General features: G+C 37.7%; 1 protein-coding gene across 5 annotated transcripts in view; it reads left to right on the plus strand.

Annotated features, from left to right (window-relative positions):
* The window catches only part of thsd7ba (thrombospondin, type I, domain containing 7Ba), a 199,710-nt gene extending 173,875 nt beyond the window's left edge, over window positions 1-25,835 (plus strand). For 4 of the 5 annotated variants that reach the window (XM_008403104.2, XM_008403136.2, XM_017303716.1 and 1 more), the window contains 11 exons: window positions 5,368-5,512; window positions 6,609-6,724; window positions 8,026-8,143; window positions 10,235-10,380; window positions 12,907-13,078; window positions 16,920-17,093; window positions 20,680-20,775; window positions 22,886-22,968; window positions 23,326-23,521; window positions 24,527-24,614; window positions 24,994-25,835. In XM_008403104.2, the coding sequence (XP_008401326.1) occupies window positions 5,368-5,512; window positions 6,609-6,724; window positions 8,026-8,143; window positions 10,235-10,380; window positions 12,907-13,078; window positions 16,920-17,093; window positions 20,680-20,775; window positions 22,886-22,968; window positions 23,326-23,521; window positions 24,527-24,614; window positions 24,994-25,075 (1,416 nt within the window). In that variant the 3' untranslated portion in view covers window positions 25,076-25,835. The remainder of the gene's footprint in view (window positions 1-5,367; window positions 5,513-6,608; window positions 6,725-8,025; window positions 8,144-10,234; window positions 10,381-12,906; window positions 13,079-16,919; window positions 17,094-20,679; window positions 20,776-22,885; window positions 22,969-23,325; window positions 23,522-24,526; window positions 24,615-24,993) is intronic. The other variant, XM_008403129.2, reaches the window with a different exon arrangement.
* Window positions 25,836-25,841: the final 6 nt, after the last annotated feature.

Raw genomic sequence — 25,841 nt, forward strand, 5'->3', positions numbered from 1 at the left:
ATATATATATATATATATGCATTTTCCCATTCAAATGCTTGGAAGCGAAGCCGGTGAGGCAGCAGCGAGCAAGCCTCACCTGGGATTTGCGCAACCTCTTGCTAACTGCACCGGTTGCCACTCTATGAGAGCATGCTCCTACTGTCTGTATGTCGCCAATAAAACAGTTAAAAATATTTAATGTATGAACAAAGTTTCCATAATTTAGCTTATGTATTTAATGTACTGTGTTTTTATTGTCACTAACTGTGTGTGTAACGTGTTTCGTGTGCTGAGGAGCGATCAGAAACGGCAGAGAACAGATTCGAGTTGAGGCAGGCAGTTCTCGTGCCTCACCACTGGGGGCGCTCATGATCCCAGACATTAGTGACTCCACAATTGCAGAGTAAGAGACAGTAACAGCTAGGCTTACAGAAGCTGCGCTGATACAAAGAGCGAGGAAGACGTGGTTTTGAGTTGTACTTTAACGGTTTCTCCCTGTGCTGTTAAGCATGTCAAGTTTGATTGAGATAACGGAATTATTAAGCATCACATGTTAAAGAATAGTCTTTTTGCCCTCCAGCATTGTTCGCATGCGTGAAATGTCCTTATGTAAACAATAGCATGCAGGGGTCTAGATTTGTAAATCTGATTATAATTAAGTCGGTGCCTCACCAGCTATGAACCTGATATATATATATATATATTTTACTCCTACTATGTGTCTTAAATAGGAAAATAAATAAAACTAAACAAATAAATAGAATCTAAAATTAATTTCATCATATCAAAACATTTTGATATGCTGAATTATGACATACCTTTACAGGAACTTGAACTGGATTTAAGCCCAACTCTTAAAAATCAGTCCTGCACCAAACCTGAGCTATAAACTTCACACTTGACTTAAGCCACAAAGGAAAAAAATTGTTCTCTTTCCAACTGATAAAAGAGTCTTTAATCCCCAAGAATCTATTGGTAGCTTTCTTTATACCATTGCATCTGATCCTTTGGATTGTTCTTGGGGGATCTAAGACTTGGGTGCAGCTGCTTGGCTGTGTAAACACAGTCATTGCATTTCTTTAGGCATGACTTGTTCCATTATTTGAAGGCCATGTGCAGCTTGGAGGTCTGTAGCCAGTCACTCTGCAGAAACTTGTCAACTTCTGAACACTGTGTGCCTTACCATCACAAACTGATTTTACACAGCCCACTGTTTTATGCTGGGGTTCCTGTCCTCCAGAACAAGTCAGTTGAATGTGGATCTGGACCATGCTGGATTTCATTGAGCTTCTGAAAGCAAAGCGTTCTTTTACAAATGTGTATAAAAGTTACCATCATCTGTATGTCTTTGAGGTTGTGTGTGTTTCAAACCTTGAATCTTTAAGACGTTTTGTATGTTTAAAAATTCTCATTCAATACTGTTGCAAAACTATAAATTATTTATATTTCATGTCACAGCTGATCTCACTTTTCTGTCTACAGCTTTGATTTTACATCAAATTTTTGCAGAATGTAATTTTATACTTGCCAGTACAACTTATACAGATGTTATATTCCAACATGGTGCCACTGTTATTATTCATTTAACCAAGAAGTCACACTTTAACACTGATTCCATAATTTTTGGTGAAAGTAAATTCATGTTTTCATTCTCTTCTGAAAGTTAGGCCTCAGGCTTTAACACATCATGTTCCCCAGTGTCGTAGCCACAGGCTAGTGGTCACATGGCCATGCAGTAACGTTATAGGTTTTCTGTCAGAAACAGCAGTTCACTGAACCGGAACATTGGAGTTAGAGAAAGAACAGAATAAAGAGAAAGGAACAATAGAGATCACTTAATTAATCTGAGGGGTTTCTTTTACGTTTTGGTCTGACAGACGTGTTATCTCATTCAGGCATTCATTCTGCAACCTTCAGCAGCACTATAAGACATGAGAAATTATGTTATAATCTGTCCTGAAATATAATTACCTTGTAGCAGTTTGCACCAGATGGAAAGTAATGTTGGATTAATTACAGTTATCAAAACATGGAAATGGAAGAACATGTGTTTACTTATCTGCTGGGGGGGTTTTTTCAGCAAATTTGATCTAGGTTCTGCTTAAAATGGGAATATGTACATGTACAGAAATTATGATGGAAAAATTATATATTTTTTTTATTTGTAGCCGTATTGATTTTGGCACACGAGTAGCTTTATATGGTCTTATTTATAACATTGTTTTAATTATTTTATGGCTGAGGACGGATTTGTGGCACYTTGTATAGAGAAAATAAATGTATGAGTTTGAGACTGTGTGACAGTGTGAACGCATAAACAGAACAATGTCTCTGTCTGATTTATGAGAGCCACACAGGAGAGTTCTCATTAACCGGTGACACTGACTGAGATGCATCTAGTCGTGAGTCAGGTGCAGAGGGACAGATACGCTTTGCTGCAAACTTTTTTCCCCTTTAATCAGAAGCCCAGGTTCGATCTGCACAGCCAACGGACTTCCATGTTCTACTAATGTGACTTTATTTTATCCTACCATGCTCTGTCTTCCTGAAGGTAGGGCTGTGCTCTGCTGTGACAATTGTTCTCTAGGTAATTATCACCCTCATATTCATCTGGCTGCAAAGTTCTCAGATGGTGAGATTTACCTCTGATTAGTATCAGTAACTTTGTTTTTGCATAAAATGCCATTAATCTTCAGAACTGATTTCTTGTAATAATTTTGAGAATTTTTTTGTTTTTAAATAAGTATGGGTATATATTATGCTAATATAAGACGTTACTAAAAATGTCCCTTTGTGTTTAATTTGGTATCTGACAACAAAAGTGATACAGTAAAAATAACAGGTTCAATTCAATCCGAACAAGCTAGATTCAGTTAAGAGATTTTATCAGTTTGGAATAAGAGTTGAAGTAAAAAAAAAAAACTTTGCACTTTCCAAATTATGTACATTAGATTTAAAAATATTAACAATTACACATTTAGTTCTTCGGTAAGAAATGTTCACAGTGTAGTCGTCTAATAGAATTTTCTAATCTCAAGAAGCTGATTGAGTTGCACTTTCAAGTCACTGTTCCAATACATTTTGAGTGTCTTATAATTATTTGTAGGGCTTCCTACATGTACAGCAATATGAATCAGTGTTAAACTAATCCCTCGCCGCTTTAAGACCCCTACACGTCGGATTTACTCTGTGCTGGAGAAAGTCAGCACAGAGTAAAACACCTTACCTTTCTTTGTAAGGTGTTTTAGGGCATAACAAGGTCATAACAGGCTCCCCGTTGCTTTTAATGGAGGGTGACGAGTTGTGGAGGATTTTGAACAAGCGCTAATCGTTGTTAATGATGTTGTGTTGGTGTGTTGTCATGCTACCACCGTATCAGGGCCCTGGGTGGAGCCAGAGGAACGTAGAGGCACTGATGTGACCTGGAGACTACAAACACCAGCAGAACTTCTGCTGTGAGCACTTCATGCCCCCATTTCGGCTTTCTTAGGAATAAGTGTGGCTTCTCTGCACACCAAGTGGCTGCAACAATCTCACTACAACCAATTGGGTTGTCCTTCGCTCACTTTTTTTTTTTTTTTACACAAGAATGGGTCATTTGTTCTAGTCATGGCCAGGCCTTCTGGATGACAGGAAGAAAGAAGGCTGGTCGAGTTTCTGCACAGAAAACCTTTCATCTGTTCATCTTTATGCTGGTGATAATGTGAAAGTTTAATTATTGATGATGATGCGATGGCCCCATTGGGTATGGGAAGGAGTTTTTTTTTGTTTGTTTTTTTTTCTGTATTGCTGCTGAAGTTTACACTGTCAGCTCAGAAACTTTCTGTATACTGAGGGAGAATTGTGACAAGGTCTCAAAAATGTCTGCTTCCTCTTTTATAGCCACGGTGGTAGCATTGTGTTTGCGATATGTGCTTTTGTAGCACACAGCTGCAACGTGGTGCAGTCTTAGAGAGTGATGCTCAGGAGTATTATGGGTGTGGTCTAGTCACAGGCATCATCAACATCTCTATACATGAATATGCTGCTCGTAAATGCAAAGTAAAGAGGAGGCAGAGTAGAATGCAAAGAACATAAATATTTTAGGGGGATGCATTTGTTTACTTGTCATCTAATTCTTTCAAAGGATCGTAAGGGATTTTGAAACGAGGATCTGGAATTTGCACAGAAGCCAATGAGTGAATAGAGTTTTTTATGAAGTGCGCCCCAGTGATCTTACTGTGGGGATACTGTTTGATGTTAACTGTTTGATGTTAGCCCACACACTGTCCCCAGCCTCAGTTTTACATGTGCAAAAATATTAGCTTATGTGTTATATACTGACAATTTACAGGTTTGTAAAATATTCCTCACTGAAACTACAAGGACTTGATGAGACTCGAGTTGCCTTAGATGGTAGATGTCTGGTTTGGTCTTTGTTTGTCTTGAAGAAGCTTTTAGCTTTCGGACTAAATCAAGATTTATGCTAAATAAAATGCAAACAAAAGAGCTTAACAGTATAGAAAAGATATTAAATGTTTAAAACGTTTTAATCACTTTCTTGCACGTAATGCTATAAGTTTTTACTTTACAAACTTTGAGAGACCTTCAGCAAGCTGTCAGAACCGCAGCTCAGCTGGGATAAGTAAAACTGTTTACTTTTAATATGATGACTTGATTAATGTGGTAAAAATTGACTTTTTCATCTGAAAGTAGCTTGTTCTTTGGACTGACTACACTTTTCCAGAACGTTAATCTTTACAAGTGCCTCTTTGTTATTCAGATCCTTAACATTCAGTTCAACTTGTCTTCATAACAACATGGTTTGTTTTTCTTTTCAGATTTGTTCCCATAGATTTTCTCTGAAATGTGAACATCATTACAATAGAAAGTCTTGTCAAGTTTTTAAAAGGGTATTGAAATTATTCTCACAACAACAAATAAATTAACATTCATTATATTGTGTCCTTCGAAAATTACTTCTTCTTCWKMAGAAGAAGAAGAATGGCAGCAGGAAAATGTATACAGACTCTGTAAGGAAATGATGGATCAGGGGGATTTGCTCCTAAGGTCTGTGACAAATTACCGTAGAAATAAATTAAAGTTATGGCAGTAAAGTACAGTTATCTCGATAGGGTGAATTTATCATTTGTTCCTTCACACTGTTTTCTAAATTACCTACTAATCCCAGCGCAACTGCAGTGAATTTCCCGAAGTGGAGGGTTAGAGAATATTAAGAAACTTAAAAAGCACTTTCACTAAGGTATTTTTGCAAGATTCGAGCCAGTTTGTGATAAATCTGCAGGCAGAGATCAGGTTTAATTTCAGCTGGCTTTATCCTTCAACTGTTGTCTCTTAAACTAAGCTACTTTTTTTTTTTTTTTTTTTGGTGCCGTTGTTGTGCAGCAGTGCGACGCTGGCAGCGCGAGGAACAGAAGCAGACAGATCCTCCGCCTCCCCGCCGTGGAGAACGCGGCCTGTCCAGACCTGGTCCAATCAGAACCTTGTCTTCTCAACAGTACCTATTTCACATACCAGTACAGAGTCTCAGGTAGGGTGAGCCACACATGCCTGATCAAGTTGTGAAACTAATGAAACACGTTTTATATACATCTGCTTGCAATCTGTTTTCATACCATATTCATTTACTTACGCTCTCAAATCTAATTTTGTGTCCCATGCGTCTGGAGACGATATTAGAATGACGCTACCTTCCTGTGTCTTTATTTTCTCCATAGATCAGAGAGTGTGTCTCTGAATGAATCATTCAGGTTTGCAGCCTCTGGTGGCTCCTAAAAGGGTTAAGTGCTACCTGCTTTAACAGCCATGTCTGTGGATACTCTCTTAAATTCCAAATGAGCAGCTGCCCTGTAGTCCATCTTCGTTACAATCGCCGTTTGAGCCACAGTGGCTGACTAAGACTATAAATTGCATCAATCAGGAGCAAATAGTGTTTTGTTAGTTGCGAATTCCACTTTTTATAAGTAAAATTCTAACTCTCTTGCATGTTGATGGCATAGAAATATCCTTTGCCTTAGATAAATGCTCTAGCATCAGCTTACCTGATATGCACTGATGTAAATAAAACTCCTACTGCCAAAACTCATCTTTGAAGACAACTTGTGGTAGAGAAATGGACAGTCTGTTCACGTGCAGCAGCTCCAGTGGACATTCCTGCACTCGGCATGCCAACTGCATGTTCCCTCAAAACCTGTGACATCTCTGGCAGTGGGCTGTGTGACAAAACTGCGTATTTCAAAGTAGCCTTTCATTTTTTTTTTTACTGTATGCTTTAATTTATGCTAGCACACAAACTTAGCAGCAACAATTGAAGATGCGTTGTCTTTCTCTAACAAATACATAGCTTGATGGTAGATATCTATCACAAACACTTTTTTTAAGTATTTATTTTCACACATTCCACTTCTCCATTTCCTAATATTTATTTTTCTAAATAACTGTGTTTGGGTCTGTCTCTGTAATTTCCGTATAAAAAGTTGTCTGATCTGTTGATAAAAGATTTTTAAAAAAATTTTGTACCTACTCCAGTTACTCATCACTGTGTGTCTTTTTTTTTTGTAAGCCTTCATTGCCAAAAAAAAACAAAAAAAGGTGCTAATGCAGATGTAATGATGCTTTGTGTGTAGACTGGAGTACCTGCCAGCTGAGTGAAAATGCCATCTGTGGTCAGGGGTCGCGGTCACGTCTCCTGGACTGTGTGCAGAGTGATGGAAAAACAGTGGCGTTGCAGAAGTGCCAACAGGTAATGGTCCTATAAAGAATAAGGAGTCTTACATAACACACCTGCAGGTAAAAGCTGTCTGAGTCCACACTTTGTGGGTGTTAAATCTTCACTTATTCTCCTTGATACAGACACAAGGGCTTAGGTAAACCCTGTTTTTTTTTCTAATTTATTATTTATATCTGGTTAAAGCCAAACAACTCCAAAGCAAATCAAATTGCAACAACCGTTTACTTTGTTACATTAAATTATTTAACAGAATATTTTAGTATTAGAATGAGTGTGATGGCTGATGACGGCTAATACATACCAGCTGCTCCTGCTCCGCTGCCATAGATTACACATTGTTGAAAGGCTTGTCGTTTCATGCTCAGGTGTAAATGTTGCTTCTAATCTTGGGACCAATGTTTCAGGAAGCCGTTTGCCAGTAGGTCAGCGGAGCTTAATGGTGTTGTTATCTCAATTGTGGAAAGACGAATGGTTTTCTTACTGCAATGAAGCAAAAAGCAGAGAATCCCGCTCTGGATTTGCAACTATTAACAGATACAGCAAATTTGTTGGAAGTTCTAATAAAAAATATGTATAAAATAAAAAGAAGGTTGCTTTTTTTTTGTGCATAATTTTATGTTAATTTTTCTTGAAAATCCAGCCTTTGTTGGAGTGCATTTATTCAGTGAAGAAAACATTATTTTTAACAAATACCTTTTGTACCTCTTGTTCCATCCAATTTTATTTTATTTCTTTTTCACTAAAAAGAAATAAAATAATTAAAACATTTATTAATTTTATGTTAAAGAATGTGGGACCTCATTAGAAATCTATGACTTTCTGTCAAACAGAACAGAGGCCAGTTTTTTTCTGTAAATGGTTTGGACAAGGACCAATAAACCCAAAATCATTCATATGCGTTTTTCATTAAACTAATAACTTTATTTTTAGGAATAAAGAGTTAAAATTAGAATCCAAAATCATTTTTAGCAAGTTGAAAGTTGATTATATCTTTCTCAGTAATCATTGAAAGAAAAAAAGTCTTAATTCATAAATCTATGCCAGATTATTCTTAGAGTTCAGATCAGAGGAAAGCAAGTTTTTTTTTCCCAATGTTAAATATATTCATACTTATATTAAAGGCTTGACATGCATTTATCAGAAGGCACAGTTAAACTTAGTTGGATTCATTAAACTGCTGCATCTCCACCATCCTACAATAAGCCGCAGCTTCATTTGAAATGTGAAAATCTGGCTGTTTGTTTTTACTTTTCTTGTTGTTGCTGGAAATAACCAGCAGGCCCTCCACTCAGCTCGGCTCCTGTTTCCTACAGTTTGGCCTGATCAACAAGTTGCAGCTGTTGGAGAGCTGCGTTGTTGACTGTCCTGTCAGCTGCATCCTCTCTGACTGGTCGCCGTGGGCGGATTGCTCGCACACCTGCGGTACCCAAGGTAAGCATTATGAGAAGAAAAACTTCAACCTAGTTAAAGAAAGAAAAAAAAAACAGCAATAAACGCAACCTGTTGAGCAGATGCACGGTGGACCACATATTTAGCACTTAATTACTTCATCTACTCAGGCAGTCACCAAGATGCTGAATTGTGCATGAATACATTTAAATGCATTGAAATATTTACAAGCTGATGCAATCCACAGACTTATTACATAGTAAGAGTGTCCACTGTATTTTCTTCTAGGAATTGGTCTCAGTTTGTCATTATAGCATACAAATCAGAAATCCCTTATTAACATAGGAATTTCTGAATTTTGTTTATATTTAATGAGGTTAATTACAACCAAATCCCATGCAGCTCACCTGTTCGGATGCCATAAATTATGTAGCATGCTTAAAGATGAAGTCCGTAATCACCAACCTGGCTTGCCGGCAATCGCTTTTGAGAGTGGCGTCGTGACCTCATGCAATATACAAAAGTAATGATTTAACCTGGATCCATATATTGTTTCCCTGGCTTCCCAAAGTCAGCCTCCCAAAGAGGAAGCTTGTTATCCAGCTAATTAGAGGGACTCAGCGCTGCCTCCTCAAGTTCATTAATTTTAATTTGTCACTGGCTGTCTGTCAGCTCAAACTTAACCCCTCGCTCCTAAAGCTCACACTTGCAGCTGCTCTCGGCTGGGGATTTAAACTGGAGGTTTTCTCCCTCGCTGTGCCTCCCGAAGCTCTGTCACGGCTTCTGCGACTCTTTCTGCCACTCACCCAGCTCCTTCTTACAAAAAGACAAATACGTCTTTCAGCCTTCATGAGRGATTTGTGTCATATMTGTGTCAGGCGATSCAAAGATCATGTTTTGTTTTGTTTTGTGGGTACACTGGGGAAACATCAGTGTTTTTTGGTTTGATTCTTTTATTTTTCTCCCTGTTCTTTTTTTGGTGGAGCTGAACTGCTCTTTACTGTGTGTGCCTCGGGGCTTACAGAACAACAAAACCCCTAAAAACACACAAAYGCACTTTCTGTTGAATTGCCAAYTGAAGCAATGCTTACCTCAGCCTCCTAGGATTCTGTAGACTTAGGAATCAAGGTATGGAAGTTATACGGATAAAGAGTCACGTCTGTCCTTGTAAAGTAGAAGCAATGGACCTTGAAAGCAGCGACAGTTTTGATGAAACAAAGTGATAGCAGCGTCATGCTGAGCTGCCGGGAAGCTGGACAGAGCCAAACRCYCTGCAGTCCCAGAAGAGAACCTGTTGGAGCCAAAGTCTTGAGGCTGGAGCGGAAGGATGACCTTGTACAGCTTGAGCTACAAAAATAATGGAGGTCCTATCCGAGTCCAGATGTGAACCCACGTGCAAAATTTCAATTTTCAACTAAAAACTTCAATATTTCAGTCAATATGCCACTTTAGAGCCCACAGCTGTCTATCAGTTGGGCTACGTTTTACGGCTGCTGTGACGGCTCCTACCTTTGAAATGAAACAAACGCTCACATTTAGTATCTGAAAGAYCATTACTGGAAGAAATAGGTTACTTCTCTGATAAATGTACTTGTTAGGATAGAATAAAAGTTTTTTTCTGTCTGTGTTTCTCTACAACACACTACTCCATGGCTGGTTGCCAACAATTCCCTTCACACGTTATTAATGGCCCTCTTGAACGAGGCACTTTGGTAGAAAACTGCTAGTTCTGAGGATAAAGTGGCAAAATGACTCATGTGTTTGACAGTTGTGCTAATTCTTCTTTGTAATAAAAAAAAAAAAAAAACATTTCTTGGAAAAAAACGAGAAGATGGAGCCGGCTTTTACTTCTGAACAATTTGATTCACTCATACTTAATTAAGATTCATGTTTTTTGCACGTTTTTAAATCTTCAAATGTTTTTGGATATAAATGCTACATTGTATACATTTCCTGCAGATTCGTTTATTCATGCCAACATACAGTGGGACTTTAAAATGTCACCGCTGTGGGAGTCTCACAGATGTAACCAGAGAAAGTATTTAATTTTGAACGTAGGCTGCAGCTTGCAGATGTTCTCTGAATCCGTGTAACTGTTCTTCAAAATGTGGCGTTGGTCTTGATGTCATGTAGGTCACTCTGTCCGCACACGGAGGATCCTTCAGGAGGCTCAGGAGGAGGGTCGTCCCTGCCCCAGCCAGCTCTCCCAGACTAAGCCGTGCTCCATAAGGCCGTGCTATATGTGGCTGCTGAATGACTGGTCTCTGTGCGCTGTGGAGGTATGACCTACTTTGATATTAAAGAAAATGTTCATTTCGCTGAAATTAGTCGCGAAAAGTGCCGCACTATTCTCTCCACCCGCAATCAAAAGCTGTGACTCTGAATGGTTAAGTGGGTTAAAAATATCCATCTTTAAGTTTAGCAAATTTCACAAGTTTAAAATCAAAAGCCGTGGAACTTAATGAGGCTGTGACTTTGTATCTCTCTCCTTTGCAAGTGTCATATCTTGTTATCACTCTTGGAAACAATTACAAACTTCAAGGCTCTTCAAAGCCTTCCTTTTCTTGCTTCTAGTTCTGATGTTTGGAGACTTAACAGATTGTCTGTGATGGGACTTAAGAAAACTAATTACAGCAAAACTGCCCGYAAAATTGACTTARCCTTTATATTGACATTTGTATACAGTATGTTCATTTTTAATAAAACTATATTGAGAAGAGAAGARGTTTGTTGTCCTGTTGATCCTATTCAAAAATTGCTGTCACATTTTCAGAAAATGTGACAATAATTTTCAGCCATTTGGAAATCAATCAACAGGAAATTATTATGTCTACATTTCTGATGAGAAAAACATACAAATAAAAAATGACATTATTTATATAAGACATTTACCATTTTGTTAACGTGTTTAATAAAAAAAAACATTTTTAAAATTTCTTTTTCCACCATCTTTTATCTATCTACATGTGTAAAATGTACTTTTTAAAAGCTCATTTTTTAAAAATCAGACTTTTGCTATAACTCATTTCGATGCCCCTGAACAATGATTCATTCAGTCCTCCCTTTATAGTCTGCAAAATCATCATCAGTCAAGCAGGGGGTTTGAATTTYCTTTCCAGCCATCTCTTGGTAGTTCTCTTTGAAAGTTTTCTCGGACTTGCAGACCTCAGCTTGACCTCTGAATACATTATAAACCGAACTGGGGATACAGCATCTTGAAAATGCTTGGCTATCTCCTTCGAGGCTTTGCTTGCTTTGTGGGCACAAATTAATTTGGTTCAATGCTACAAAGCTGCTAACAAGAAGTCTAAGCTGGAGATTGTAGTTCGAATATTTGGAGAATTGATGTATTTATCAAGTTTTCTAATTTGGCGACTACAAATACGCTCTAGTTATTAAAAGCTGTAAGTTAGCTTACAGTTTTAGAGATTATAAGTCTTTTTAACAAATATGTGAGCAAATAAAATCATAAGTGATCTTTACATTTATATCTTAAGGAAACTGCACCAGTTTTGCTCTGACGTTTTTCTTACTAGACTTTTGCACGCATTCACAAAACATTTGGAGATCTGTTTTAATTTAAAAAAATAAATCTGTTTGGTTATTTTTTGATGGAGGAGGGAATGTAATTACACTGAATTGTTTGTTCTCATTAAGAATAATGTGGAGCACTATTTTTCAAAGGTTTTTTCTAATTAGTTTGAATATGTGAACATGTGTCCTAATGGTTTCTCGCATTATAATGACTTGCAAATGGGAAAAACAAACTGCAAGCCAATAATACACCAACAATAAACAGAAAAAAAACTGACTGGTGCCAGATGGAAAATGTGGATCTGCAAATGTGTTATGTAGCTAGAAATGTAGTGCAATGTTTGCTAAAAGTAACCTAATGGTGTGAGCAGTAATGTACATGAAGAAATTCATTATATGTTAGTAGAAATTTTTATATAATTGAAATGTATTTTAAAAACTGTAGAAACCTAACTTTTCATACCATGCTTTTTTGGTAACACTTTATTTGAAGGGGGGTGAATAAGACTGTCATGTCATAACATCTGTCATGAACATGAATAAACCTTCATGAATATTTATGACTGTTGTCATAAAGCGTCATTCGGTAAATTATGACACTTTTAATACAAAGTTGACATTATTCAAAATGTCTTTGTTATGACAACGTTAACCAAGAAATTATTACTGTTTAAACTTTACCTTTAATAACAAAGTTACCTAATTTTTAAAGTGCAATCAGTAATACTTTTATAACAAATTCATATCAGTCATGTTTATGTCATGTCATGTCATGTTTATGAAAGCGTCATGACAGTCTTATTCACCCCCCTTCAAATAAAGTGTTTGGTAAATAACACATTTTTCCCGTTTTTTCACTGTTTAATAGTTGATCATAAGCACTGACTGATTTAATGGAAAAATGTCAAAGATGTTTAATTGCTATTTAGTAGCTTAGGACTTTTTTTTTTTTTTTTAGTAATTCGAAATAAAGATCTCACATGGAGTTCCTCAAGGCTTCATTCTAGTAATCTTACAAATAATCTCCTGATCTTACATAATAATGCAAACACTCAGTAAACCTGGATGGAAAAATGTGAATTTATCTCACCTTCATGGTCCAATATTGTAATATTTCATCAGCCTTCATGAGTCATTATATGGTCAAGAATGCACACYTGTTAATTTACATTGTAGAAACTGACAAAGAAACATTGAGTAGTTTTGAAAAAAATATATACATACATGTATATATATATATATATCTATGTTTTGTATTTGTATCTGTGCAGGGTGCAAAATGCGGAGAGGGGGTCCGGAGAAGAAACCTGTCGTGTGTTGTCCACTGGGGGAACTGGCACGAGTCTCCTCCCCCTCAGCCTGTAGACAGAGAGCTGTGTGGAGATGTGCTGAGGCAGCAACTCCAGCAGGAAATGGAGCAGCCGTGCTTCGTCCCCTGCCCAGGCAAAGCCACTTTACTTTTATTGGATTCCCATATTTGCTCTTTTAATGTATTGGCATTTTGTTTAGAAGAACAACCAAACAGCTTAGGGCGTTAAATCAGACGGCACGTAACTGCATGACTGGAGAAATTATTTATTAGTGCATCAGTTGTTCAAATAACTGAAAACTCAATATTTTTTTAATAAAGCATTTGTAAAATGCTTTATAAAGCATTTTACAAATGCTTGTAAAATGCTTGTAAAGCATTAGTCGAAGGAAATTTGCATTTGTAAAGCAAATTTCCTTCGACTAGTTGACATTTTCAGACTCCAAGTAATTGCAAAATTCAAAGAAGTCATAATTTTACGAATGGCCCATTTCACTGAACATAATCCGTTTTRTTCTCCCTGATAAACGCGAGAAGCCATTTTTCTCTCTCATAGAAATGAATGGGAGAATTTTGACTTAAAAACAGAACTTTAGAAGTTGGTTACAGTCTTAACAACTAACAACAGCTTCTTCAGTGATTAGTGTAATAAAAGCCACAACCAAATAAAGCATGAAAAAATATTCTGTGTTAATTGAAATAATTAACAAATCACACTGCCTCAAGCAGTCACCTCGTCCCTGACAATCATTCCACTTATCACAATTAATGCCAATGGGAGTGCTGCATGGGGAGAGTGTGTGAACGTAGCAAATTTCCATTTGAAAAAATAAAAGCCACATCAGAAGCAATCTAGTCTGGAACAGGGGTAGATTGGATTGAATTTATTCTTTATTTAAGTTAGGGTCTGAAATTGTTCATACCCCTGGCAGATTTTGATTTTAAATTGAATTCATTCAACCAACAATTTTATTTCTCACAGGAAATAAGATCAGCGTTTCTCAAAAGTTAATAAAACGGTTTAAAAGGGTTGGAAATTTTCAAAATGATATATATTTTATTGAAAATTGCCATGTCAAAAACTATGTAAACCCTCATTCAGTGGAAAAATCATTCTTGTCATTACAGCAATCAAACCTTTCCTGTTATTGCTGAGTAATAATAGGAAAGGTTTGCTTTCGCTGCTATTATGATGATTGTTTCATAAGTGAAGAGCTACAAATCTATAAGATTGGAATGGCTACTTGCCATCACCCTAATCTTTAGCTTTGTTCACTGATTCTGAATTAGTTTCAAGTCAGGACTCTGGTTGGGCCACAAGACATTCAGGTTTCTTCATAAAGTCAGAAACACACATGCTGGTAAAAGGTTACTCTAAACTGGAACATGTCCAGGGTTCACTGTCATGGATATACCTGACTATATGCAATATTTAGAAAAAGATAAGAAACCCTAAAAAAATGCTTAGTTTAAGAAATGTATCTGATACCTAAACTTTTTTCAGTGTAAAACAAATTGATGTAATTACAGATAAAAATCTTTAAGGTAAAATACAAATTGAAACACTCTCAGAAGTTTTTTTTTTAATTGTTTATTGATTTTATCATTAAAGCTCTGTTGCACTTTGCATTATAATTTCATTTAAAAAAAAGGTTCTTTGGCCTCATTTTGTTAGATTATTTTTACTGTATTTATGTTTTAGAAACTTTTTCAAGGGAGAATAGTTTCGAACAAAATCAGCACGATGAAAACATTTGTTACTTTTTCTATACTAAGATGCAGCATGTTTTTCTTTAAGGACAATTACTCTTTTTAACTTGTTTTTTTTTATACTGGTGATAAAATAGTGATCTGACTACAAAACAATCAGCATATGATATTTTTGCCACTTGTGCTTCCATATCTGTAACACTACTTTGTGTGGCTCAGTATAGCTGTTGGCATGCAGTGTCCAATTATCTGAAAAGGCGGTTCATGTATGCAGACTTATTTTGTTTTTCCACCCACCTTCCACTAATCAGCACCTGTGTTTGAGCTATATCACATCCAGGCTTTGATTATAAACCAAAGAATAGTTGGTTCCCCAACATCAGGTGTATCGCTGGTTTTAGACAGATCAAAAACATTATTAAAAAAATAATTCTTCATTAAACAACAATGACAAAAGAATGTTTTAAATTAGTCAAAAGGTCAGGCTTCCAAGAGCAAAGACTTGTAAAAGTAGGTTGGTGGTAGCGTCATGCTAAGGGCCGGTTTCAAAGCCAGGAACTGGCAATGAACATGAGCAGAACATTGTGCTAATGTTCTGCTCAGAGTCTGTGGAACGATGACAAGGGAGGACAAACTCTCTTCAGCTTGACCTGAAATCAACACAGCTGAAACTCTGATGTTTCAGCTGTGTGTTCCAGGAGGAAAATGACCCAAAATACACTTAAAACTAATTCTGAAGGAGGTAAAGCAGAAAATAAGCTGACATATTGAGTTTACGTCTGAACTCATTCCTATTAAAACTTTGTAAACTGTGCTTAAAAAGTAAGGAAAATACCATTTTCAATGATTTCTACCACATCTGCCACGAGTGGTCAAATATCCAGGTGGAATACTTCTAACCTTTTACTGTGGTAAGCTGGATGTTAACTTCTTAACTGAACTGTAAATTAATCAAACGTTTTGCTGAATCTCGATCATTTTGTTGCTTAAAACACCTGATCCATGTCATAATCTCTAATTGAATCTGTGCACGGTAAATGATCAACCTTTTCATTAGAATAATCACCATAGAAACAAGGAGATGGCATCTCACCAGTTTGCTGGTGTCATTTAGTGACAGTGGAGGTTTTTATATTTACTCCTTAAGCCAAAAAATGAGCATTGAATTATTTTCAGAGAGGCAGCAGCTGGTCAGCTGACAGCTCGCCTGCTTTACTGTCAACGTTTATCCCTCTGTAATGAAGCTTTACTTTGCATCTTTGCATGGCTGCTGCACAGGTAGCAAAAGATTTTAGTTCATTTTAATACTTGTCATCTTTACAAGACACAGTGATTGTCACTGATGAAAAGGCTTCTCAGACCTGCGATCTCAGTCATGTTGCCTTGTGAAGCCTTTTGTAAGGCTTTGCTATGAAGAGTAAGTGGCTGCCTGTGCTCATCTCTCTCCTCTGTGATTCTCTGCTTGATTCATCACTCAATCCGCCGATGCGGCGAGTCTTGGCTGAAGATCAGAAGTGTTTGATGCCAAGGGCAGACGTGTGTGTGCGCGCGTGTGTATGTAGATGTGTCTTCATCGTGCGTGCGTGTGTTTGTTGGTGTGTAGGTGCCAGCAGGTGAAATGTAAGGTCCAGCAGAAGAGCAGTGGAACATACATGCGAGATGTAATTTGCAAATGCGGCTTAAAGCTGTTTAACGCGGCTCCCGCCGCAGCATGTTCCCGCAGATGAAGCTGTGTAAGACGAGAGCTGATGGAGTGTCTGTGTATGAAGATGAAAGATAATGAGATGCCTCAGTCCACAGATAGTCACTAATGGATGTTCAAGGCAGAGAATCAGAGGCTTTCTCAGGCTGGGAGACGGTGGCTTTGGATGATGATATCGCTGCAGGAAAACCCTACCAAGCGTCACAAAGGATATTTGTGTTTGACATTCAAGAGAGAAAGTTTCCTGTATCATTTATTGGCTCACACACACAAAAACAACATCAACCAGCTTTTGTCAGACAAATAATTTCCTCTCCAGGGAGACCTGTTTCAGTTTTCTTCATCGGTTTTACATCTTAGTCACAGTGTGACTGTGAAGGCCATATCCATTGATCTGTTTTTGCATTTAGAACATACATCTCTCACAGATGTGTTGTTTTTGATTCCTGTTAAATCTTACAGTGCTTCATATTGTAGACAATATGACAGAAGAAGATTATTTGTGAATTAGGATCAATTTGTGACTTGATGTTTTTTTTTTATTATTATAATTTTTTCTTCAGGTGATTGCCATTTGACACAGTGGTCCACCTGGAGCTCCTGCCAGCTGACCTGCCTGGAAGGCCGCAGCTTTGAGTCCACGGGTCGCCAGGCGCGATCCAGAGCTGTGATCATTCAAGCCATGGAGAACCAAGGCAGCTGCCCCCATCAGGTCTTTGAGACCCAGCCTTGTAAAGGTTTGAAGGAAGATTGACTTGCACTTATTTTCACCAAAAAACTGATAACCGTATTCATAATATAATTAAATCTCTTTACCATAGCATATTAAAAGTTATTATATATGAATGCCTTTAAATGCTATTGTATATTTAATTTAACTTTGTAAAACGGAAACAAATATATCCATTGATTCTGATTCTTTTGTTTTTGTAAATGTTGTATTTAACATTTGCTTCCGTAGCTAAAAGTTACTTAAAACAAATACAGCTGTTTGGAGTTTGACTACCGGCTCTTGGGTTGTTTACTGCATGCCTTGCCCTTCCTCCCAACTAGTTACTAATGACTACAGATCACTAGTGCCTTAAACACCTTTAAACATAAAAAAATTGTTAAAACAAAAAAACCCTAGGTGTGTATACCTTTCCTGGAAAACTTACTACATTTTTCAATGAGCTTTTGCATTTTTTCTTGCTGCTCAGAAAATTTAGATGAATTCGACAGCATTTATTTTGCAATAAATGTCCATTAAACTCCAGCTACACGCATGAGAGCTGCTATAAAGATAAACTATTTCAACCTTTGATCTTTGAAACTATCCTGAAATGTTTATTTTGTTGCATCAGGGCAGTGCTGCCTTCAGACTGCAGTGATGGAGTCGTGTTTGCTACGTGAGAGAACACGTAGGACGCAATATGGACCAATGATGTCCTCTGGGGTTTTCTAAACTGTCTGATAAAACAATAAACTAAAAGATTATATAATAAAGAATGTTTTTAGATTGTCAGATGTATTGTAAAATGTAATTTTAGGAGTTGTATGGTAGTGTTATCCCCCATCAGACATCAATCTGATTGATGCGTTTAATGGTGAAAGAGCAGGGGTCTCAATTTGAAATGAGTCCCTGAGTCTTGAATCAAATAGCTAAATTGCTTCTTTGGCATGCAGTCAAGCTTTACATAGCTCTGGTAAAGAGCAAATAGTTGAGACAAATGTCTTGAAGGAGAGCTGGATCTTAAAGTTGCAGTAACTGGGCTCTTTTTCAACACTCCAGGACGCTCAAAAAGGTGCAGAGAAACGACGCGAAACACCTGAACTGAAAACGCTGAATTAAAAGTCAGGGCCATCGTACTGTTTCAACAYGYAGAGAGGCTCAAGAGCGCATTGTTACGAGTCTGGAAAATAGTTGGTAGTATGTCCCACATGTGTTGAATTTAGAAAGATAAAGAACATAGACTTTTGATCAAGAACCCAATGTCTTTAGTGTCCCTCAGTGATTAATTAACCAGATGTTGTTACACTTAAATCTCTCTCCTCATAATTTTTTTCAAAAACAAGCATCCTTGTTCTTTTTTTTTATTTTGCATGTGGTCGTAAATGTCTATTCTGTTTTATTGCAGAACACTTGAGTTTGTGTTTCACTGCCAGCAGAGCGTGAGATTCAAATAGTTATAAAATCCTTGGCCGTATCCGGCCCCAGAGTGAAGTTCCTCATCACAAAGCCCAGGCAGAGTTACACATGGTCAAGCTGATGGCTGCGTGTGCGAGCCTGAATCAGACATTATCGGTTTATGTTAGTTACGTGGGCTTTTTCTTGCTCCTGCTGATTCTCCTTCTATTCTCACTCCCAGTCATTTAATCGGCAATAAGGCAGCTTTAGTGCACTTGGATACAAGAAAAAAGGCAACCTAATGGAAGACTGACGGGAGAGGGAGGATGCAAAAAAAAGCTCTGATCAGAAATATTAAAAAGCTCCAATAAATGATTTAGACGCAGCTATTATTGTGATTTAAAAAAAAAAAAAAACATTTTTAGTTTGCTTTACATTTATCTGAACCAAAAAAAATCTATTTAAATCAAGTTTTACTCCAGATATTTAATACTTGCATAGTGAGCAGGTAGCTTCAGATCTAAGTGCTTAAATAGAAGTTGCTGGACTTTCATGTTTCTTGAAGACCTTCCACCTCTAACCCAGAGGCTKTTTCACTTCTGAACCCGGCTCGCTTTATATGTAAGCACTCTTTTAAGCACTTGTAATGCCCAGGATGGCTGAGCGTYTGCACCGACTTGGACAGAAATAACACGGTTAGTTTCAGCTGCTCTTGAAGCCAAAGTGCTCCGATGGCAGCAAGCAGGTTCCAGTAGGATTTAGAGAAAATATATTTAGGGAAGCTTTGGATTTTACGTCTGATTTCTGGCCTCCTCTTTTCGTAAAGCTTTGATCCGCCGAGACCAATTTTAATCAATAGAGATATCTTTTTAGAAAAATCTGCTGTGAGCAGATTTTTGTTGTTTTGTTTGTGGTCAAAGGTCGCACCATATGAATAAATAAACAAGGATTTTACTTTCTTAAGCAGACTGTCACAATGACACTTACCTCAGTCACTCTACTAAACATGACTTACTGCTGAAGAGAACATAATATGCTACATAAATTGGCAGAAGAAGAGTCTACAGGGAGTACACTCTTTGTACATAAAAGCAATTTTTCAAGCCTATTTTTGCATGATTTACGACTAATCTGCAGCATTTTATTTTGTCAACATATTTGGGGTATTTGTCCATAATGCCACATCACAACTGAACTCTAGTTGAAGCAGCTACATTGCTAATGCAGAGGCCCCTGCATCATGTACGTCATTACCTTGACTGTCAAATATCCAAAAGGCTGCCAACACCCAAAAAAAATAATTTTTTCTTATATGTCATTATTAATTTTGTCAGTTTTTGCTGCTTTCACCACCACACCACAGCAATTGTATTTCTAAAGCTCTTTATAAGAGCGGCAGCAGCAACAAAGTGCTTCACAAAGAAAACTATTTAAAAAAAAATCACGTATAAATAAGGCAAAGGAACAGTAAAATATTAAATACAATGCAACAAATTAAAATAAGCAAGGCCAAACTATGTCTAGCTAATTATTGAAGGCTAAAGAAGAAGAAAAGGCTTTAAGAGGAGTTTTAAAAGTAGTGCAGGAGCCTCTCTGATGCTCAGCAGCTATTATGAAGCAGCTGTAGAAAACGTACCTTCATACACCCAATAGCCATAATAGCATTCCTTTTTTCTTTWTAATCTTAACACATAAAACCTAAAATTACACATAAGTTCAAATATATTTATTTCAAAATTGTGCCCAACGCAGTAACCCTTATGTGAAACTTCAGTTCTGTACTTTTTTCTGTAGTGTTACTTTGGTTCTTTTTGTAAGTTTGTCCTGAATTGCAGCTTCGTGTGGCTTCAGTCCTACAAATCAGYTCCATCTGTCTTTGCTTTTCTCTTYAAATCAACYTTTCTATAGACTCTCCCTCAGGAAAATAAGAGCTTTGATTGCAAAAAGAGGCCCATTTCATATATTTTCAACCGATTTTACCTCATTTTGTCCAAAGTTGCCACTGTCTCGCATGCTGCCTCAGTTGAGTGGCTTCTATTCTTTTTTTTTTTCTTTTTGTCCTGTCTTTGTAATCATTATATGTCTTAGCTTTATAATATAAAGGCRCAGGCCTGAGAGAAACGGAGGTTAACACCTACAGGAGCCTGAGAACAGGTGTGGACACCCAATATAAGCTGCTAATGAGGATTGCGTCTATCTCTCTGCCAYTGCTACAGGAGGAAAGTGCCACAGCTACCAGTGGAAAACAGGGGGATGGACAAACAAYGAGAGGCCAGTGTGGTGTCAGCGCTCAGATGGAGTTAATGTCACAGGTGAAGCCTTACAGTCAGTCTCCAGTGACTGCTCATAGATGGGTTACGTACAATATCTCCTAGGAAAACGGCTACATTGCCTACATGAGTCCAGCGGCTGAACGTGTGCTATTTCTGTTTATGTTCCCCTGCGCTGACACAGTTGAGCCCTTTTTCCATTTCATTTTGTATCATATGGATGTGTGCCGCATTAAAGAATAAGTCTGTAGCTCTAAAATGAAATGTGCAGCTCAGACATGAAGTGAATCTCCTTTCRTTCATCTCTGAAAACTGTCAAACTGAAAACTTTTTTCTTTTTTTTTTTTGTTCCAGAAGTGGCTGTAGCAGGTGGTTTTGAATTACATTTAGAGAAAAAAAAGAGCKCCTTATTGGATCAGGAGTTAATAGGAAATGCGACATCTGCAAGGATCTGACAGTGCTGAATTGCAAAAGTATAATCTTTAGAGATTCCAAAACTATTAAGCTGTCAGTGGGCTTTGCTTCTGCAGATAAGATCTTTTCCAGATATACAACAAAACTCAGATGAGGTTGAAACTTTTTGTGCCAGCAGATGGACTGTTCCTTCTGTCAGTCACAAATTCAGACAAGCATGAAGGCAGAGATGAGGACCCGAAGCCTAAAACTAAGATTTTAGGCTTCAGATTCAACTCGGGCTCAAACTCTCATGAAAATCTCTTATCTCATGTTATGAGGAGTGAAAATAGACCAGGAAGCGTGGCTCGTTTGAGTAAATGATTAAATTGAGTATTAATAATGTCCTGATGGATGTCTTTCAAACTGAGCCATCAATCAATCAAATTTTATTTGTATAGCACATTTCAGCAGCAAGGCATTTCAAAGTGCTTTACAGCATGTGGCATTGAATAAACGGTAAGAAAGAGAGAGATTTTGAAAAAAAAAAAAAAAAAGATTGGAATTTGAAATAATGATCCAGATTTTTTGTCAAAACGYCATTTGACAAGGACTCTAAGCCACCAAATAACAAAAAAAGAGATTAGAGATTAATAAATAGATAAAAAGTAAAGATAAAAAAATCGGAAGACATCAAAACCCACACTCTAACCCTAATTTAGCCATCAGCAACTCTAAACAGGTGGGTTTTAAGTTGAGATTTAAAGGCACCCAGTGTTTCAGCTGTTTTACAGTTTTCTGGAAGTTTGTTCCACATTTSTGATGCGTAGAAACTGAATGCTGCTTCTCCTCTTTTGGTTCTGGTTCCATGTATTCCAGTGGACCCCCATTGCTCAGAGGGGTTAGGGTCCACAGCCRCCYGAAAATAGCTGAAATCCACAAATACTTGAGAACCACTTGAAAAATGATTATACCTGCCAATATTAATAGTTAAAAAAACCAARCATTTGTTAATATGCATTAATAAGCACAGTGAAAACCGTCTTAKCACGACTGCAGAAGCTAATATCTACAGTTTTTCTTATCTCCACTCATCAGCCATGTTTTAAGTCGCATCGTGCTTTGCTGTTTCTGCGTTGTGAAAACTGATCATGACTGAGACTAGACTTGCCTTTGACTTCTACAGMCAGTGCTTGAAGATTCACTCATACAGAGTAGTTTTAGTACCGCACTCCAAGAACATTTTACACTTTATTTGATCTGCCTTTYTCCACACCAGGGTCAATTGATTTCTTTCTTTTCCTCCCTTTTTAACGCAAGTAATCAATACACCGCACTGAGCTGGGATGCCTTCAATCCATATAAATATAATCACGCATTTGTATTTATAGGAAGTAAACCAGCCTCGGAGAAACAGAACAAAACTACGACTGTAGTGGGGATAAAACAGCTTTAGGCAGGCTTGATCTGCTGTAAATAGTAGGCGAATGTGATCTTATCACTCCAAGGAAGTATTTCTGGCAAATATGAAACCAGAAGGAATACAAAAAAAAGAAAACCTGCCTTGGCAGAGAACCTAAAAGCCCATGGCATTACTCTTTGATATTCTGACATRCAATTTTCTGTGTTGAAATTAAAATGTTCACCAATTGATCAGGGACCCCGATAGGAACCTGAACCCATTAATCAGCCGTGACAGAGCATTCATTTACTGATCAATGGGTAAAGGAACAGAAATAAGTATGTGTTGTCTTCTCAGGGGGCTGTTTCCCACAGAAAAGGCCCACTACCCTTCGACACTGCCATCCTCCGTGCACGAAACCCTTCTCACATTGCACGCCGGTAAGATTGCTGCGCTTCGATCAGGAAGCTGTGGTCGGTCTCTCTCTCTGGAGTTTTTTGTGTTGTTTTCTGCTCACRTACCTCTTGGTGGGAGGCTGCATGGATCGTGATAGATGGCGTTTTTAATTTCCTAAAGCAGGCCATTAGAAGCTAATCAGATTAATTTAACTGTTTGTGTCAGTTAAGATGTACACCTGTGAGGTTGTTTAGGGTGGGGGATKAGAAWGAATGGCCACAGCTCGATGTTATACTGCCCCTAAGAGTATCGTCACGCAACTGCACTGCACGTCTTGTAAAGTGTGAGGTAACAATTGCAGCAGTCTTCCCTGGGCAGTAAACGATCCCCTTTCCGCGCAGAGTGGAGTGTGTGGGTGTGAGAAGGGCTACACCGAAGTGATGACCTCGCATGGGTTCTTGGACTACTGCACCAGAACCCCCGGAGTGGACAACAGCAAGAAAGCCGATGTGAAAACTAACTCTGGAAGATTAAAACCCCGGCCGTCTCAGTCCAACGACCTCTTCAGCGAGTGGACCTTAAGGCCCGTTGGCCCAGGTACTGAAATGGAAATGATCTGCAACAATCAATCAGCTTGACTGACATTGTTCCTGCTTCTGAAAGTGCCTTTCTTCCTCTAAAATAAACAGACAAAAGGAAGAGCAAGAGCCTCTTTGGACCTTCCATAAAAATTAATAGGGACCAGATAATGTGATAACAAATTAAACACTTAATTTACTGAATTTCCACACAGAATGACACTAAAAGTACCAGTAATATGTTTTTAGGTCTGTCATTAGGTTGGAATCTATGTACTTAAAAATAAATTWAAAATAAAAATCCTCTTTTATGTTTATTACTTAATTTGTATTTATTGTTTATTATTATGTTTATTTAATTTCCYTTTGGGACTAATAAAGTACTTTTGAATTTGAATTATCTTTATCTTAAACCCTAACATTAGAAATTACGAGATATTTTCTAAAGTAGATGTTTGTCTAAGAAGTCATGTGACAAACATGTTCAGTTTGGCTCTTTAGGTTGTCAAAGTCTTTGCTGTTCTTATTATAATCTGTGGAAAAAAAACACAACGGACTTCATTCAGTACCTTGTAAAACTATTGAAACCTCTTGAACTTTTCAACATTTTGTCACATAATCACAGGATTATGTGTATTTTATTGGGATTTTAATCCTGATAGATAATTTAAGAGTTGAAAAAAAACTTCTAAATGGTTTTCAATGGTTTATTTTGCGTTTACTTTTTTTTTGCAAAGAAAAATGGATGACATTTTCTGTTAATTATGTGCAAATCTGGTAAAGAGACGCATCAGAAGACATAATTTTCTTTCCACTTGACAAACATCCACTTATTTCAAATGGTGTGTCACGCAAACTCCTGCTGGAGTTGCAATCTGTCAATATGTGCAAATGGTTTGGACACTTTAGCAAGATAATTTGACCACATTAAATATCATCTTGTCCGTATGTGGGAACAGAGTTTCATGACCACCTGAACAATCTTTAAATGTCTTTATTTAAAATCTCCCCTTTGGTTACACAGATGGAAGAGTAAAGCTGTGGGTTTATGCCGTAGCCATCGTCGGATTCATTGTAGTACTTTTCATCGCCACGCTGTCATTCCTGATCTGGTACGTCCAATTCCACTGTCTTCAAAATGTTCTTTGCCATAGACGATTGTTAAAGCAGGAGCTTCTTTGTAGGTCTTTCTCACACACACACACACACACACACACGCGCGCGCACACACACACACACACGCACACACACACACATACTTAGTATGAGAAAAGCATAAACATGGAGAGGCAAAAAGAAATTCGTTTCCTCCAACACAACCCTGTCAAGTGTGAGTTATACTCCTCCACACTACTTTGTCTGTTGTGAGCTCCTGTTATCAGTTAATGAAATTCTTTTTAAAGACTGAAATCAAGTTGAACTGCCTTGTGCTGCACCAASCTACATGCTKTCTGAGCTTTGTGTGTCTTTTGTCTSTTGCTGTTTTTTTAGCAAGCCATCCAAAACCTCCAAAGCGTCTCCTCCACCRCAGAAGCCCTTGACTCTTGCCTATGACGGCGATGTGGATATGTGACCGGGCTGCTGTACCAGCCAGGTCACATGACTGGCGTTGGGCAGGATTCTGGCCTGGTTTGCATTGTTGCCAAGCACATACCCCGACCTGCTTGAGCCGGGTTATGTTTGCGATAGTAAAGCGATTTGGTCTGCCGCTGACGGCGCCGAGTATTGGCCGGATCAAACAAGCGGAGCCAAAGCCAGTTGAGCCAAGACTGAGACATGGACCTCTAGATCCTGTTTTTCTATAACTGCCTGCAACATGAACACGCGGTTCAAGCACCATTTGCAAATGATGAAGCAAGAAGACTTTCAGGCACTAGAGACAAAATGAATCCGCAAGTGAATCCACTGTGGAGGTTTGTGAAGTGTCAGCAATCAGAGGGACCACATTTCATTTTTTTTTAATTTGTTTTGGAGATGCTCCAGTCTGTAGTTACACATTCTACTGAAATGTATTTTAATTTTTCTCAATAGTTTCTGAACTTTGTGAGAGGTAATGTCACAAGCTCTTTGGATAAACTCTTTTATTTCTTATTTTCAAACAAATGAGGTGGTCTATGCACTACGTTAGTGCTGATTCGTTTTTTTTGTTTTTGTTTTTGATGACTTTTCTAGTGTTTTAACYGTAATGCAAGTTTTAATTTATTTATTTTTGCTGTCTGATTGTGTATTGTTGATGATGCAATATGTTGTGTATATGTGGAAACCAAAATCAAAGCCTGCCTCGAGTTTAAGGGCAAATGTAATTCGGCTATTTCTCCGTTCTCACGTGACTCCCAGGC

This window comes from Poecilia reticulata, linkage group LG2, assembly GCF_000633615.1.
Source record: "Poecilia reticulata strain Guanapo linkage group LG2, Guppy_female_1.0+MT, whole genome shotgun sequence".
In the NCBI taxonomy this organism is placed as follows: Eukaryota; Metazoa; Chordata; class Actinopteri; order Cyprinodontiformes; family Poeciliidae; genus Poecilia; species Poecilia reticulata.